At 52.7% G+C, this 17,997-nt stretch overlaps 1 protein-coding gene and 1 long non-coding RNA gene across 2 annotated transcripts in view; one reads left to right on the top strand and one right to left on the bottom strand.

Annotated features, from left to right (window-relative positions):
* The window catches only part of Padi2 (peptidyl arginine deiminase 2), a 44,011-nt gene that overhangs the window by 2,293 nt on the left and 23,721 nt on the right, over nt 1–17,997 (top strand). The window contains exons 2-4 of the mRNA XM_052716143.1: nt 8,223–8,406; nt 9,780–9,852; nt 17,376–17,437. Of these exons, the coding sequence (XP_052572103.1) occupies nt 8,223–8,406; nt 9,780–9,852; nt 17,376–17,437 (319 nt within the window). The remainder of the gene's footprint in view (nt 1–8,222; nt 8,407–9,779; nt 9,853–17,375; nt 17,438–17,997) is intronic.
* On the bottom strand, nt 430–5,023 carry LOC128096516 (uncharacterized). Its single transcript, XR_008213663.1, has 2 exons — nt 4,625–5,023; nt 430–1,028 (listed from the first exon to the last, which is right to left on the bottom strand). It is a non-coding gene; the product is annotated as an uncharacterized LOC128096516 (long non-coding RNA).

Below are 17,997 nucleotides of genomic sequence, written 5' to 3'. Positions count from 1 at the left end.
AGCACTCGGGAGGCAGAGGCAAGTATGGACCTCTGTGAGTTTGAGACCAGCCTGGTCCACGTGGCAACTCCCAGGCCAGTCAGTGCTACATATTAAGACCCTGCCTCAAAACAACAAAAATGAAAGTTAGGGCTGGAGAAACGTCTCTGAGAGTCAAAGTGTTGCTTTGCAAGTGTGAAGATCTCAGTTCGAATCCTCAGGCCCCATGTAAAAAACCAGGTGTGGCTGTGTGCTCCTGTGCTCTGTGGAGGACAGAGACAAGAAGGTCACTGGGGGCTTGCTGTACCAGCCTAGGTTCAGTGAGAGGCCCAGGCAGAGAGCATCAGAGCAGGATGACCAACGCCCTCCTGTGACATTCATGGGCACTCACTCCCCCACACACACACACACATATGTGCATGTACAACACACACACAAAAGTTGAAGAGATGTAATTAATACTCATGCTATATTTTGTTAAGCTCAACATATCCAAAATGCCATCATTGGAATACATGATAACGTAAAGATGATTCATGAGAAAGCTGACATTCTTTCCCCTGTGAGACTTTGTTAAACTCAAAGTTCATCTGGAGTGGGGTGGCTGGTCACTCTGCAAAGGCCCTGCCATCACCTATGCTGGCAGTCACCGTCCTGGACAGCATGTATCTGGGACAGAGACCCACAGCCTCTCTGGGTGATTCTTTATTGAGGGGACTATTCTGTACAGTGTAGCATGATGAGTGGTATTCCTGCCTCAGCTTACCCGATGTCAGTAGCAGTCTCCTCCCCCCCCCCCGACCCCATCACAATATACAACCAAAAACGCCTCCAGACAATGTCAGCGGTCCCCAGGGAAGCAAAGTCACTGTCAGCTGAGATCATGTGTCAGGCAGAAAGGAGCCTCCTCCATCGGGACATGTATCTGCAGGGACAAGGCTCCTCTCAGGCAGACAGGAGCAGGAAGGGTCAATGACCACTCGACACTAGGAAACAGTGCACTGTCCCCTTCGTTCTGTGTGAGACCTGGAAGATGCTCTTTGTGCATCCTGATGAAGAAAACGAGGCTCAGAAAGAGGAAGCCACTTGTCTGGTGACAACCAGCACCCAGGTATAAGTCTGTACAGCTCAGGGCTTCTTCCTCCACTCCACCCCGTGTGACCCCTGGCCACCCTCCACCCTGGATGGGAGTCCTCTGCCCCTAAAACATTATTACCCCCACCCAGCCCTCTACTTCTCACCAAGTCTCCCTTGGTCCTGGCTCAGGACCCTGAGTGATGCTGTCACCCCCCAGGACCTCTAAGTAGATTCCACACAGCAGGGCCTGTAGGTAGTGTGCCCAGTTATGTAGGAAGGAGAGTGGGGGCCCATTATTCTTTCATCAAGTCACAAAGGTGAATGAACAAGCCCCACTTCCCATCAAGGGCGGAGGGTGAAGGAGAACCCTCTTCCTTCCAGACCATGTGACCCGGGTAGGACCTGCCCTGCCAGTCCAATGCCAGGCCCCACCATTCTTTCACGTGAGGTGAGTGGTCTCTGGATGCAGGCTGCTTTGAGGAACTTAGAAGCTGTTGGCACGGTAGAAACAGACTATTTTTTTATTTTGTTTTGGTTTTCAAAGATCTTTTTATCATGCTTGAGAGATTGCTCAGTGGGTGGGACCTGAGTTTAAATGCCAGCACCCACATAAAAATCACCATAACCCCAGTGCTTAGGCAGCACAGAGAGGAGGCTCACTGGAGCTAACTGGCTAGCAGCCTAGCTCCAAGGTCAGTGAGAGACCCTGACTCAAAGAAATGAGGCAGGGCGAACACCTTTAATCCCAGCACTTGGAAGGCAGAGGCAGGTGGATCTCCGTGAGTTCCAGCACAGCCAGGCTGCATAGTGAGGCTGTTTCAGAGACAGAGACAGAGACAGAGAGAAATTAAGGCAGATAGAGCAGGTCACCCAGTGCTGTCCTCTGGCCTCTGTGAGTATGCACATATAAGCACATACACCTGCATACATGTGTGAATATACAACACACACACACACACACAAGAAAGAGAGATTTGCCATTATTTACTTAATATTGTTCCCTAACATTTATTGAACACCCAGCAGCCTCCCTAACATTTACATACTCATTCCATATGCATGTGATCATTTGCATACACTCAGCGCTCATACCGACTTCATAAGATATGTGCTGCTATAGTCCCTTTCACCCTTGGGGAGCCCAAAGTCAGACTGCACAGCTGAGGAGTGCTGGAGGAGCAAGGGCCAGGCTGCCAGGGGCTCTCTCAACCTGTCTTCCTTCGTGTTTGGGGCATGGCTCCTCTCTCTGCTCATTTCCTTGCAGAATCATTATGGGCCATGGAGTGGGTGAGTGAGTGAGTGAGCACAGCCATTGATAGCTGCAGACTGACTAGCTTGCTAGCATGGGGCAGCACTTCCCACCTCCGACCTCAACAGACAGACCCCGTTGGATGGGTCCACAGAAGGTCAAGGGTGTGTGGCAGAGTTTGGCAGAGCAGCAACACTCGATGCCGAGAGACTGACGAAGGAAGACATCAGGCCAGGTCCCGTGGCCCCATAAATTAGAACAACACCCAGAGCTCTGGGCCCTGGACAGGAGGCGCTGCCAGGAGCTGCTTAGGACTCAGGTTTCAGGCTGGTGCCCAGGGATGGGAGGGCTGAGGAAGGACCTGGCACCGTGTGTGCTAAGCCCACGCACGGCCCCTTCCTGTAGTGGGGGTCCGTGAGGCTCTTCCTTGCTGACCACAGGTCCCTGAGTTAGGGTGATAATGTATTTGCAGGGCCTCACACCTCCAAACCCCAGTGTTTAGAAGTGACCCCTTGTGACCAGCCATAGCCATGCTGGACCCTGAGCCCAGGGGCTTGACAGGCCCAAGCCTGCTCATTTCAATCATTTACCCAAGACTCCAGAACAGGAAGCCACGCTTGGCTGTCCCCTCTCTGGGCCTCTGATCCCTATCTGCAAATAACTGGGGGCGGGATGAGTCTTGAGGTTCCTAAGAGACTCTCACTTGATCTTCTTCTCTGGGTCCTTACCTAGAGGACCATGGTGAGGACTGGTGGACTCTCCCAGGCCTGGGACTCACAGAGCATAGTTCACTCACACCCTGCCGTGACGGTCCTGAGACCTCTTTAGAGCAAGGGCTCATTCTGTATGGGTCTTGGTGTGCTCATCTGTGAAATGGGATGGGTTGGTCAGGCCTCATTAGGTCGTGTAAAGTGTGGACTGAGAGTCTGTGATTTGCAGGCTGCCACCTGGTAAATGCTTTGTAAAAGTAAATGACTGTAAATTCATTGTTGTGAATCAGATTGGGTTTATTATTGTATCACCCATCACAATGAACCATGATTGTTGCCTTCAAAGTGTTCGTGAGACTCTTGGGAGAAACATATTGAACAAGTTAGTATTTGAGGCCCTAGCTAAGGGAGGGAGAAAGGTGATCTGGCTGATGGGATCAGGGAAGACTTCCTGGAAGAGGTGGCAAGTGAGCTGGGTCTTGTAAGACAGACAAGGGTTCAGCACGCAACTGAGGATAATTCCCATGGGAGCAAACCCACCTGGCAGGAAAGTGGGACCCATGGAGGCAGGAAGGGAGTCATTTCAGTGGCCTGGATTATAAGCCTGAGGGCCAGAGAGCAAGAACTGGGGCTTTGAAGGCTTTGCTCAGGGACTGGACGTCATTCTGTGGGTAGGAGGGAGTCCTGAAAGGCTTCTGACGAAAGGAGTCGTCAGAGATTAAATTGTTTCTTCCCTGTAGAGGAGCCAGAGGCCGGCACCCTGTGATGGAGGCCGCTGGGGCCGCCAGGTAGAGAAGGCCAGCTATACACACATGCCAAGGTTTGCCTCTACCAGTCCTGCCTAGGCCAGTGCCAGCCATTGGGACTCTGGCTACCACCATAGTGAGCATCGGGTGTGAGGCCTGGACTGAGATCTTCCTCCCTCCCCTTATCTCTGTCTCTGAGGGTGCTCACCAGGCTAGCACCCACAACTCCCCCTTCCAACTCCTCCAAAGACCTAAGGGCAGGATGTCACACCCCAGCTGCCAAGAGCTGGGGTCATTCCAAGGATGAACCCCGGCTGGTGTTAATGAGGTCCAAGCCAGATGGACAAGCTGAGAGCCAGGGGCCAGCAAAGACCAGGCACATCACGCCCTCAAGTGTGAGGCTGTGTGGGCCTCCCTGGCCTTGCCAGGCTATTTCCCAGACCTTCTCCCATTGTCTGAGAGAGGATCAGACAGGTTGGGTGGCTCCCCAGAGGCCGCACAGCATTTGAGGAGCTAGACAAGGTCTGCCTAGCCATATCTTTCCATTTCTATGGCCACCATCTAGCCCCAGGCATCATCACCACACACATGGCCATTACCATCACCTCCATCACCTGCTCACTTACTACCCCCTCCCCCGCACTTCCATTATTTTTCTTCTGAAATCCCTCCCTGCTGGCAGACCCTTGGTGACTTCCCTCCCTCAGGAGAAAGGCCAGCTCCACCATGACCTCTCCCCAATCAGTGAACACCCCATACACACACACACACACACACACACACACACACACACACACAGAGAGAGAGAGAGAGAGAGAGAGAGAGAGAGAGAGAGAGAGAGAGAGAGGTCCAGCCACACTCACCTTCTTCCCATTTCTCCGGCTCAGGCCTCCCTGGTCCCACAGCATCAGGGCAGCTTGGAGCTTGAGAGAAATCCTCTTGGGACAGAAGTGTGCCACCCTATAGCTGATGCTGGAGTTTCAGACCCACGGGCTTAACTGATTCTTCTGAAAACAAAGTTTAGACTCTTAGCTCAAATGTTACTTCCTCAGAGAGTCATCTGAGAACCACAGATACCATGCACCCCATATTTTCAGAACCCAAGACTTTGCAGATGTTAGGCAAGCACTCCACTGCCGAGCTACACCCCCAGCCTGGCAACCCGTGTCTCTGTTGCAGTCAGCACAGTTACTTGCATAATCTATAAAAAGCCTTTCTCTTTCACTAGAATATAAGCTCCATGAGTCAAAAGATGTGCTTTTTTTTTTTTGCCAGTCTTTCCCCAGCACCCAGAACTCTGCCTGGTGTGTAGTAAATGCTCAGGAGATATGTGTTGAATAAATGACTGTGTGAGCAAGCCCTCCTCCTCCAGCCCCATCTCCAGCAAATCTTTCTATTTACTTTGTGCCTGGACTAGGCCAGGGCTGAAACAAAATGAGGAATAAGATGCAATCGCTGTGGAAAAATAATCACAGGCACAAACCCATTCATCCAGAGGTGGGCATTTGGCAGGTAGTGAATCAGGGAATAGCATTATGGGTATTAGGGAAAGTGGTGCGCAGTGAGGGGCTGGGAGATGGCTCAGAGGATAGAGTGCTGGTGTGCAAGCCTGAGGACATGGGTCCAGATCCCCAGCACCAACACAAAGCCAGAGGCAGCAGCTGGGTCTGTAACCCCAATACTGAGGGATGGAGACAAGCGGATCCCAGGGGCTTAGACTAGCCAAAATGATTAGATCTGGGTTCAGTGAGAGACCCTACCTCAAAAGCTAAGGTAGAAATCAGTACAGGAAGACATCCAGCATCAACCTTTAGTCTTCACTTGTACACACACACACACACACACACACAAATTAATAAACGTAAAAAAAAAAAATGCTCTGATACCAGCTTGCAAAGCCAATCAGGAAGCAATTATTCGTTCATTTACTGTCATGTCCTGGGTGCTGGGACACAGTGTGGACATGTCCTTAGGGCCTGCCTCCTGTCCCATGCATGCTCTCTTTAGACTCTTTCCAATAAGCCAGGAGGTCATAGCCACCCCACTCCATTCCTTTCCCTCCCTCGATACTGTCCCACAGCCTCTAGGGACCCCAAGCCATCTGTAGCTCCGGGCTCTTGGGTTTCTGCAGGGGATTCTAGCAGGATCTTCCCTGGGGAGGAGGCAGCCAACAGGATCCACATGGGACAATGGCGTCTTTGTGGCCTCTGCCAGGGCTGCTCCAAGAATAGCTGTTTGCTCAGCCTCAAACAGAGCTGGTGTGGGGCTGTGGGAGGCCTGGGGCCAGTGAGCTCTGATGTGGCCCAGTGTTAACCCACTAGATGCTCCTTTCTTTGGTTTCTTGCTGGCTCAGAGGGAAGGAGGCAGGTGCCGGCATGGGGACTAACCGGGTCCTGGGAGATGGTGCTTTCAATGTGATTTGTAAAGCATCCTTATCTCAGAACTGCATGCGGAAGCTTGATGTATAAAGCCAGATGGAGTAGTTAAGGAGGGCAGGGCTCTAGCACCCTCCACTTTATTTTAGCCAAAAGACCAAGAATGGATTGCTTGGCAGACTCTACAGACTCACGATAGCTCACTCCCAGGCTAGAACAACCAGACCACGCAGCTGAAGGTTAGTTACATCAGTGGTTCTCAAACTGTGGCCTCGGTAGTTGCTAGAATGTACATTCTTAGGACCCAGCAGTCTCTGTTTGGACAAAGCCTCTAGCCAACATTGCTGCTGCTGCTGCTGCTAAATCTGAGAGTCACAAGCTTAAGCCTCTTGTTCAGCTGGGTCCCTGCTTCATTGCTGGCTACCCCTGTCTCAACTGGCCCAGACAGACAGCCTCTTAGGGGATGGGACCCCCTAAGTCTGTAAATGTAGGGAAAAGAAAGAAAGGAAAGAAGGAAGGAAGGAAGGAAGGAAGGAAGGAAGGAAGGAAGGAAAGGGAAGGGAAGGGAAGGGAAAGGAAAGGAAAGGAAAGAAAAAAATAAAGAAAAAGAAAAGAAAAAAGAATGCTCAAGAAGGTTGTTCAGGTTCAAGGCCAGCCTGGTCTACATAATGAATTCCAGGCAAAGCTACATATGGAGACCCTGGATCCAAAAGCAAAAAACTAAAGAAAGGAAAATGCCCTGAAAATGTAAAAAGCACCCCAGTGTTTCTAAGAGTCCTGGAACTTGGAGTGCTGGCCCCCAGAGGAGCAGCTGTACCCCTGAGACACACTCAGGCTGGAACTGTCATCATCTCAAATCCCACAGGAGTCCCTCCAGAACCCCTTGACCCACTGCGGTCCTTAGGAACCTTCAAACCTGGGTGTACCCAAACTGCCAGCCCTGGCATCCCCGCCCCACTTCCCTGTCACCTGCTGCCCTTCGCCATCTCCTGAAGGTCTCCGGACATCACCCTGCTGGAGTTAAAATGTCAGCATATGAATCTGGGGCAACATAAATTTCTGTACCTAGCAGCCAGTGCAAGCCTCCCTGCCCTAAGTCTTGGTGAGGTCTCACAATTCTCAAACCATTTCCTTCTCATCAGGAAGCCATGTGTGAGTCCCAAGACATGACCTTCAGTGGTGAGGAATTCCAGGCCCGGGGATCTTTGAGACAGAGTCCTCTCCTCCACTACAGGGCCTGTTCCATCCTGTTAAGTCCCCAGTGACAGCAGGCAGGGAGGTGGGGTTCCAGGCCCAGGCTTTGGAGCAAAACCATCCTTTGGTCTAGGCTTGTCCTCCACCTTATAGAGCCCCGTGCTCCCAAAGCTGGTCACCCATCTGCAGAGGCATCAGGAACCCAGGAAGAATCCAAGGCCTAAAATAGGATGTAGTCCACTTGGTAAAGTACTTGCCCAGCATGGCCAAGGCTCTGCGTTCAGTCCCAGCATGGAATAAACCAGTCTCGACGACACAGGCTCATGATTCCGCCTATGGAGGTGGATGTGGGAGAATCAAAGGTTTAAGGTTATCCTCACCCACTCAGCAAATTTGAGGCCAGCCTGACCTACAAGAGACCCTGTCTCAATAGTAAATAGATAGATGAATGAATGAATGAATGAATGAATGAATGAATGAATCGGAGCCTAAATCAAGCCTAAAAATCCCAGCACTGGGGAGGCTGAAGTAGAAGGGTAATGACTTTGGGGCCGGCCTGAGTGGCATGAAAATACCCTATCTAACAGGAAAGCGATTTCCAGTCCTAAGGCTAAAGGCATGATTGAGTGGCAGAGAACTTGCCTAGCATAGCAGAGAGACAAAGACAGAGAGATTTAAGGTTCCTGGACTCCCACTCGGCAGGTGCAAGACTGGCCCAGGGCTCTGTGCCCTTCACAGTCTCCTGCCACCAGCAGGTCACGGCATCATAGCCAGGTCTGCCTGGGTCCCCCGACCACACAGCCTGGGAGCCCTACCCACTGGAACTCTCTTGCCGAGGCCCCTGGCCCCCTAGCCCAGGCTCCCTCTGACCTTCTGTCCTTTCTCCCTACAGTGCAGCCCCTGCTGGAGCCAAAACCTTCAGCCTGAAGCACTCGGAGGGCGTGAAGGTGGAGGTGGTCCGTGACGGCGAGGCCGAGGAGATAGTCAGCAATGGCAAGCAGCGCTGGGCCCTCTCGCCCAGCACCACACTGCGGCTCAGCATGGCCCAGGCCAGCACAGAGGCCAGCAGCGACAAGGTACCGTGGCCAGGAAGTCAACATCCAGAGAGCCCAGGGTGGTGCTGGAGTCTTGTGGAGTCGGGGGAACACTAGCCTGAGCCATAAAAACAGTGCGAGCCATAGAGTCCTTCCCAGTCACCAGCAGAGTGAAGAAAGGGAAGGAAATGGCCAGGTGTGGCACTGCACACCTGTAACCCCAGCACTTAAGAGGTGGAGGAGGCAGGAGGATCAAGAGTTCAAGGGCTGCTTTGGCCAGCATGGAACATAAGAAACCCTGCCTCAAAAAGTGAAAACTAGAGGCCAAAGAGGTGGCTCAGTGGTTAGAGCACTGACTGCTCTTCCAGAGGACCCTGGTTCAATTCCCAGCACCCACATGGTGGCTCACAACCCTCTGTAACTCCAGTTCCAGGGGATCTGACACCCTCTTCTGGCCTCCAAAGACAGCAGGCCTGCATGTGGTACACACAGAAATACATGCAGGCAAAACCTAATCCACATAAAATAATTCCTCTAATGAAACTAATGCTCAGTAGTTGTGTATCTAGCATGTGTGAAGCCCTGAGTTCAATTTCTAGTACAGGAAGAAAGAAAGGAAAACCCAGAGAGTTGAAGGACGCATAAGCTGAGGCAGGGGGATTGCTGTGAGCTTGAGACCAGCCCCAGCTACTTGGTACGAGGCTAGCCAGAGCTACACAATGAGAATGTTTCAAAATGCACATATGGAAAGAGAAGCCAGGACTTGGGGTGCACACTTGTAATCTCAGCACCTAAGAGGCAGGAGCATCACAGTGTTGAAGTTAGCCTTGGGCATATAGCAGCAAGTCCTGTTTTTTGTTTTGTTTTGGGTTGGTTTTTTTTTAACAACAACAACAAAAAAAATAGTTTCTCAGACTCATAGAATGATTGGCGATTATATCCATAGCAACCCAGACCTGCCTGTAAAGTGTGGTACTGAGCAATTAGAGACAAAGTGATTTGCCAGGTGAGGTAGCCAAAGCCAGACGGTCCCCACTCTGGGCTCTCTCGTGAACATTGCTCTAGACCTGTTGCCATGTTGGCACCAGGCACCATCCAAAGGAACAGCGGAGCCCCTGGGGCTTAGCTGGAACTGGACACAGAGCATAGTCAGCCCAGGAAGTGGGGAGATGTGCCAGGGCACAGGTCAGGTAGGGGAGAATAACCCCTTGTCCTGTTAGATTATATGTGAGAAGCATCTCAGCAGCCCAGGAGTGCTTCCTGGAGGAGGGGGCCCTGTATTTAGAGATAGCTGGGAGGTAGGGGGTTATTTCTGTTTTGTTTGTTTGTTTGTTCGTTTGTTATATTTTGTTTCTCACTATAACCTGTGACCCTCTGCCCTTTTCTCTTGTTCCTGTGTGTGCTCCCCCACCAAGGTCACCGTCAACTACTATGATGAGGAGGGCAGCGCCCCCATTGACCAGGCTGGGCTCTTCCTCACAGCCATTGGTGAGTTGGTGCTGGGGTCTGGTGCCTTCACCTTGAGGAGGGCCTGGGGAAATTTGCTGGGTAGGTTTCAGTGTGGGAGGCCAGCTCCTGGGGCCACTTCCAAGTAATGCCAACTTTGGAGCGGTGCCCTGGAACTTTTGTTCGGGGGTGGGGGACTCATGTAGAGGAATTATGCCCTGAAGTCCCCTTCACAGGCTTGATGACCTACAAAGAGGAAAGCCTCTCTCTCTCTCTCTCTCTCTCTCTCTCTCTCTCTCTCTCTCTCTCTCTCTCTCATGCACGTGCACACACACACACACACACACACACACACACACACACACACACGTACGCACGTACGCACGCGCACCCTACAGCCTAGAGACTCCAGGAGCTCCCATTGTCCCTGACAGTCCTAACTACCATCCCAGATGCCCTGGGCACGGAACTGTAGCCTAGGGTTCTTAACTCATCCAGTTCATGCTCTTCATTTGGTCCACAAACGATGGTGTGGTATGAACCAGAGAGGTTAGGAAACTCATTCACAGTCACACAGCAGGTGTGGCAGGTGGAGTTCCAAACTGGAAGCAATTCCCTGGCTTCTTCCCCTGCAGGACTCTGCCCTGGGTGTCAGGGACACAGTAGGCTGAGCAGGGCCGAGGGACGTGACCTTCTGAACACTCAGTCCCTGCTGCAGAGGAGACTTCCTTCTATTTTCTGTTACTGAAGTTTTCATGCTAGAAGGAATCCAGGGGCTCACTCTGTCCATGCAGCTGTGGTTAAACATTGACAGGACGGTGGCATCCCAATGGTGTCCCCACTCACTGCACACTGAGCTGTGTCTAGGTCTACACTGGGTGCTTTGATGAGAAGGGAATAGAAGAAGAGGAGCCAGATAAACTGGGGACATTTCTTGAGCACCCACAGTGTGCCAGGCTCCAGACCTGGATGTCTACCCACCATGACTTCCAGCTATCCTTTCAGCTATTGCAAGGAGAGACACCGATACTGTGCCCATGAACAGATGGGAAAACTGAGGCTCAGAAAAGGCAAAACAAAGTTGCCTGGGTTACATCTAGAATGGTTAGTAGGGCACCAAGTCACATCAGCTCTCTCATTTTCTGAGGGTTGTGAAGCCTCCCCTACGAACAGCTAGCTGCTTTGCAAGGACCTTCCCTTCTCTTCAGTCTCCTGTGACTCGAGGAGGCTGGAGGACTCTTAGAGGCTAGAGGACTCTCAATGGTAGTGCTCTCTCTCGCTTCTCAGCTAATCTCCCCTCCCCCGGGGGGCCTGGGTGCTGTCCCTGTGTCCCTCCCTCTGTACCAGGGGCTTCTTAGCCCAGGAGTGAGGGGGCTTGGAACGATGGGGGAAGGGGGTGGGCTTGGGAGATGGTAGCCTGACTCCTGGGCATGCTAAGCCGTGGCATGAGACACACAGCCCCCACCTCTCTCAGATGACTGTCCCCGGGAAACCCCATCCCACAGAGCCAGGGATACCAGAGGACGAAGGCAGGGAAGGAAGGCCAGAGACCTGTCAAAGGTGACCCAGGATGTGCCCTGAAGAGAGCTTGCAGGCAGCCGGGTGTGGTGGCACACGCCTTTAATCCCGTCCCTAGGGAGGCAGAAGCAGGTGGATCTCTGTGAGTTTGAGACCAGCCTGGGCTACAGAGTGAGTTCCAAGACAGCCAGAGCTACACAGAGAAACCCTGTCTTGAAAAACCAGAGAGAGAGAGGAAGGCAGGCATGCAGGCAGAGAGACGGTAAATGAAGGAGGGAGGCCAGCTCGTCCTCCACCTGAGACTCGAGGCTGAGCTCGGGGCTCAGGATAGCTCAGGTTTGGTCCTGGTGACACCTAATATGCCCGAGGCAAAGAGGCTGCCGGTCCTCCATGGCATGTGCTGGATTCTGTCTGCAGCAGCTACTCAGCTGCCGTGAGGTGTTTAGGTTCATGGAACAGTAAAACGTCCCTTGGCCATCCCAGAGACAATGAGGAGGAAGAAAGCTTTTCTACACGAGAGGGCGAACCCACATTAATTTAACAGTTTATCTTCAACTATCGCCATCCATTTTGACATTAAATGCAGGCAGGGGGTGAGCAAGATGGCTCAGTGGGTAACCCTGACAACCTGAGTTGGATCCCTAGAACTCACGGTGGAAGAGAGGACAACGCCCAAAAGCTGTCCTCTAACCTCCGCACATACACTCCCATACACAGTAAGCAGGAAGGGCTGGGTGTGGGGGCACATGCTATAATCCCAGGGCTCCAATGGCAGGTGCAGAAGGTTCAGGATTTCAAGGCTAGCCTCGGTTACATAGCAAATTCGAGGCCAGCCTGGACTTCATAAGACCCCATCTCAAAACTATATATATAAATGTGTAACATTTAAAAAGCAGAAAGAGGCTGGGCGGTGGTGGTGCACACCTTTAATCCCAGCACTCGGGAGGCAGAAGCAGGAGGATCTCTGAGTTCAAGGCCAGCCTGGTCTACAGAGTGAGTTCCAGGACAGCCAGGGCTACACAGAGAAACCCTTCCTCGAAAAACAAAAACCAACAAACCAAGAAGAAAGGGAATTAGGGCCTGGTGGCACATACCTGTCACCCCTGCTCCTCGGAGGCTGAGACAGGAGACTGAAAGCCCAATGCTTGTCTGGGCTAAGAAGACAACCTAGATGACCTCAGGAGACCCTGTCTCCAAAAGTAAAGGAGGAGGGGGAGGAGCTGAGATCAGTGGTGGAGCACTTCCCCCAGGCAGGGCATCCTCTCCGAGTGAAAGGCAGCCATGCACATGGTAAAAAACAGCCTGGATGAAATCCCACTCAAATCACTTTTGTTTTCTGTTCCACTGGCAGGGACGAGCAGCCCACCCATGGTCCATGTCCCACATGACCTTCTCCTCCCTCGGCATTTTCACTCTGAGTGATTAGAGGCAGTCCCCCAAAGGAAGGGGACACTCTAAACACCCCTAGACCTGGTCCCGCAGAAGCGGTTCTGAGTGCACCTCACTGGGACTGTCCCAAGCCCACACTGAACAGCAAGAGCCTTGGGTCAGGCAGGAATAAGCTGTGGCTTTGCCTCCTCTGTCCACCTCATGGTGATCTTGCACCAACTCCATCACCCTCACCTCAGTTTCTCCAACTGCAAAAAGGGGGCTCTGCAGAGCATTCTAGCGTGGTGCCTCCAAGGATTCGGGGGAGTGGCATGTGCAAAGGGCCTGTGCTGAGCGGAGGCTCCCTCCCCCCTTTCTCTTACTCTCTGCCTGGAGGGACTTCATCCTGGATATGGGAACAAACCTACGGAGCCCCTGGTCAAATCAGACCCTAGATCTCTGTCTGACCCTGCCCTGTGGCCCTGACAAGTAGATCACCCTCTCTGGGCTCCAATTTCCCCCAGCTACAGAATGAGGATTTGAGTTCATCTCTAAGAACCTTTGAGGTTGTGGTTAGGACTTCTCGGAGGAAAACGGAGATGGGGGATAGAAAGATGGGAGGCTACAGCCGTCCTTCCTGCTGGGGGTCCTGGCAGAGGGAGGACACATTCTGGAGCCGCAGCATTTTCTCGCCTTTGTACCTTGGGTAAATGCTCCACATACCCTGAGCTCCCCACACAGCCCCAGCTCTGGAGCTGCCAGCATCCACTGAGGATCTCATTCCTCTGCCAGTCCCCAGAGCCCTTCCTCACACTGCTTCCCAAGCTCCTGGGACAAGTCAGAAGGCCAGGCCAGCACACCACAGTCCACAAGGCTGGCAGCCAGCCAAAGTGCGCACAGACTCGGTGTCTAGGTTCACAGGGCAATGGCTTCAAACTCAATCCTAGTGACATTTCCCATGAATCCGCCCCACGCCCTGGCACCCGGGCGCCACCTGACACCTTGGGGCTATTCTGGGTAGCTGAGGCAGGACCCAGAGCCTCTGGGAAATGTCTGGAGTCCAGAAGCTGTGAAACAGGTGTGTTCCCCTCCCCCTGGGGAGGGCAGAGCTCAGAAGGGCTGTTCCAGCCTCTCCTTCTTGGTCTATGGACAAGGCCCCATCAGAGCCAGAGAGAAGATCCAGGGGAGAGCTGGTAGCTAAGGAGACTGGAGGGCAGTGGAGAAGTCAGTTGTGGGGACAGTAACAGGTCCTAAGAGAACTGAGAAATCCTGTGGAAGATGGAGAGGAGGTGGCCGAGAGCGAGACCACGCAAGCACACATTTCATAATGGGAAGGTGGCAGAGCCTTCAGAGAGTAACCAATCAGGAGACAGGCTGGGTGTGGTGGCTCACATCTTTAATCCCAGCACTCAGGAGGCAGAGGCAGGCAGATCTCCGTGAGTTCAAGGCCAGTCTGGTCTACAGAGCGAGTTCCAGGACAGCCAGAGCTACATAGTGAGACTCCGTTTCAGGGGAGAAAAAAAGGAAAAAGAAGAAAGAAGGAAGGAGGGAGGGAGGGAAGGAAGGAAAGAAGGAAGGGAAGGGGAGAGAGAGAGAGAGAGAGAGAGAGAGAGAGAGAGAGAGAGAGAGAGAGAGAGAGAGAGAGAGAGAGCAAGCGAGCTCAGGAAGCAGCAAGAAGCCTTTTGTGGCATGAGGGAGGTGAGGAGACTATAGGGAGGTGATTACTACTGCCCTGAAGTGATTGTAGCTGTTTGATTGATCTCTTTGTGACAAGTTAAGTACCACTCTGATAAAGATCTTAATGCTAGGGACAGAGCTGGGGAATGGGGCGTAGAGCACCTGCCCAGTGCTTGTGAGCCCAGAGCTCAAAGGGGCTGGAAAGATGGCTCAGCAGACAAGGATGCTGGCCATCAAGCGTGACAACCTAACTTTGGTCCCTGAGACTCACCTGTTAGGAGAGACTCCTAACTCCTAAAAGTTGTCCTCTGGTTTCTGTGTGTGTGTGTGTGTGTGTGTGTGTGTGTGTGTGTGTGTGTGTGTGTGTGTGTGTGTATTTAAAATTTTTTAAGTTAATGATTCATTTCAACTGGACTTAATGGGGCACATCTGCAATCCCAGTACTCAGAAGTACTGAGACAGGAGGATGGAGGGTTGAATGCTACCCTGGGCTACATAGCCAGACCCTATCAGAAAGGGAGATAGGAGCTAGAAAGATGGCTCAGCAGTTTAGAGCACTGGCCGTTCTTTCAGAGAATCCTGGTTAAATTCCCAGCACCCAGTCTGGTCTACATAGCAACTTCTGGGCCAGCCTGGTCTACATAATGAGTTTCAGGCCAGGCAAGCCAGGGCTACAAAAACAAGCAAAAAGAAAGAGGGAGAGAGGGAGAGAGAGAGAGAGAGAGAGAGAGAGAGAGAGAGAGAGAGAGAAGCTGCTCATACCCTGTTCCCAACACAGACACACACAGAGTCAGAGAGAGAGAGAGAGAGAGAGAGAGAGAGAGAGAGAGAGAGCCTTCCTTCAGTATGGCCTGAAGTACTACATCATCTCTCATGACCTCCTGCATGGGAGACACAGGAGACCCACCATAAGGAACTTCAATGTTCCCTTGTGGCCTAGAAATGAAGCCACAGGGCTCCACTGTGAGGATGTGGCCTGTGACCTTCAGGGGAGCAAATGAGAATGGCTTTTGGACACTGTCCAGGTATGATGTCAGCCTGGGGCAGCCAGGGGTCAACTGGACCAGTGAGGGGAGTAGCAGAGAACAGATGTCTGGAGTCAGGACCACCCTGCACTCTAAGAACTCGGGTATGTGCAGTGTCACCTCCCTGCTGGGTGGCCTCAGACTCCTGGTTTGTGTGGCAGTGTGGGTCTCCTTCCTGGAGCTCTCAGAGGGAGAACAGCCCTGGAGAGTGTCTGCAGTTGGCAGAGCACTGTGTTCATGGAGTGGGGTGTGGCGGGCTTAAAAGCTGGTGAAGTTGGGAGCCAAAGTCAACATTGTCCCTGCACCTCAGCCTCTCACTGCGGTTAGAGGGCCTCACCTCTGCACTGGAATCCTCTGCCAGCTCCAGCCTCACCATGAGCCATGTAGGTGGCTGCTGAGTGGCTTTACAAAGCCTGAGTTTATTCCTTTATGAAACGGGTGGGATTGTATTTCTCTCCGGGGCCACAGGCTCCTGGAGACAGCTGCTGTGTGTCAGTCGCCCAGAGCTGAGTTGCAGCAGGTACTCCAGTGGGGCGCCTCATCAGTGGGAGCCATCGTCATCAGTGGGATGCCTTGTAGTACGGGGCTCGACAGCTGCTGTGTGTCACTCGCCCAGAGCTGAGTTGCAGCAGGTACTCCAGTGGGGCGCCTCATCAGTGGGAGCCATCGTCATCAGTGGGATGCCTTGTAGTACGGGGCTCATGGCAGGTCCGGGAGCATGAGAAACCAGAAAGTGCCTCTTCCCGGTACCTCGTGATCTTCCATTTCCTTCTGCACCCACAAACGCCATAGTCGGGTCAGTGGGAATTGAACTGTGGACAGAAGAGGCACCGGAATGTAACTCTGGACCCTGTTGGGCTGGTGCAGCTGGGGGTGGGTACCATCAGGACCCCCCCTGTGTCAGGACCCTCCTTCCACCCAAAGATGCCCCCAAAGGGACTGGCTGGGGTGCATTCCTTTCCACCCAGCTTCTGCTATGATTGAAGTCATAGTTAGCATGAGCAAGCTTACTGGGGCAGCTCAGGGCCTGGAAACAGCATATCTCATGCTGGGTGTGCTCCCCCCTACCTCCCCAGCAACACCCCATTTTTACCTCCCTCCAGTTTTACCTCCCCGGGCTGCTCGACAGCAGCTGGAGGCATGAGAAATGTTACTGGCATCTTGCAGGTGGTGACCAGGGGTACCACTAAACACCCTGAACCCAGAACAGCCCCACACATGGAGTGATGTGGCTCTGAAAGTCAGTAGTTCTGGCTGTTTCTGTTAGTACAACTGCTAACCCAGAACCCCAGGCTGCATGTGAGGAAATAGGAGCTGAGAGAGGTGGAACCTGCCCAAGTCACACAGCTCCTGACCAGAGAACCAGAGTTCCAACCTAAGACCACCTCATGTTGAACTTTCTCTCTGCCCCCACAGGCTCCACAGAGCCTCCCCATGAGAGGTTCTGGAATGCTGAAGGTCCCCAAGAGAAAGGGTCAGCAGGGACCCTGCCCTGGATCACCTATCTGAAGCTGGCGTCACAGGCTCCTTAGATGGACAGGAGCTAGAGACATGACTTCTTCTCAACAAATAAAATGAGGAGAGAGGAAAAAGAGAGAAAGCCCGAGACAGGAACCCAGGCAGATAGACAGACAGACAGGGGATCTGAAATATAGTGACCCCCTGATTCTACTAATACCACCTTGTGACCTTGGACATGTGTGTCTCTCACACATGTACAGTGAGGATCGGCCTCCCACCCCCACCAGGGTTTGCAGGGACCTGTCCATTTCCAAAGCTTTATGTGTCTGCTGAGGTTCCCCAGAGGTGGTAGCATGTAAGCAGGGTGGGAGATGATGACCTCGGCAAGGCCCTCTCCCAGCAACCAAGTGAATGGGCGGGGAGGGGAGCTGCCCTGTTTCCCACTGGACTCCTCCAACCTCACATTATCTGACTGGCTCTTCAACTCATCAACTCACTCTCATCTCTTGCCTGCAGAGATCTCGCTGGATGTGGACGCGGACCGGGATGGCGAGGTGGAGAGGAACAACCCTAAGAAGGTTACTGGCCTTGAGGGTGGAAGCTGTCCCAACCTTAACATGGGGGGACTTCCAGGGCACCTAACATGGGGGGACTTCCAGGGCATTGCAGGGACTGCACAGTGCATATGGTCAGAGCTGTCCACCAAAGCAGTCAGCTGCCACTTCACAGGGCCGGAAGCTGGGTGCAGATGCAACCCAGCAGGGATGGGCCACAGACAAGCCAGGCTCACGGTAGGGTCGGCTTCCCCGGCACAGGTCACAGAGCATCTGAAGAATCAGTGCATCTGAGACAGAGGCCACCCAGGGAAGGCATTTGTTCCCCTTAGGCCTCTTCTTTTAAAATTAAAGGGGTAAGGAGTTGTAGTAGCACACACCCTTAATCCCAGCACTCGGGAGGCAGAGGCAGGCCTGGTCTACGTAGAGAGTTCTAGGCCAGCCAAGGATATATAGTGAGACCCTGACTCAAAAATCCAAACAAATAAAGTTAAAGGAGGCTGAGAGAGGTGGCCCATACCTGTCATCTCAGCACTCAGCGGGTAGAGACAAGAGGATTGGGAGTTCATGGCCAACCTGAACAG

This window comes from Peromyscus californicus, unplaced genomic scaffold (genome assembly GCF_007827085.1).
Source record: "Peromyscus californicus insignis strain IS unplaced genomic scaffold, ASM782708v3 Scaffold_5__1_contigs__length_169319896, whole genome shotgun sequence".
NCBI classification, from domain to species: Eukaryota; Metazoa; Chordata; class Mammalia; order Rodentia; family Cricetidae; genus Peromyscus; species Peromyscus californicus.
Note: the sequence above shows the minus strand (reverse complement) of the source record. Positions and strands in the feature narration are given on the sequence as shown.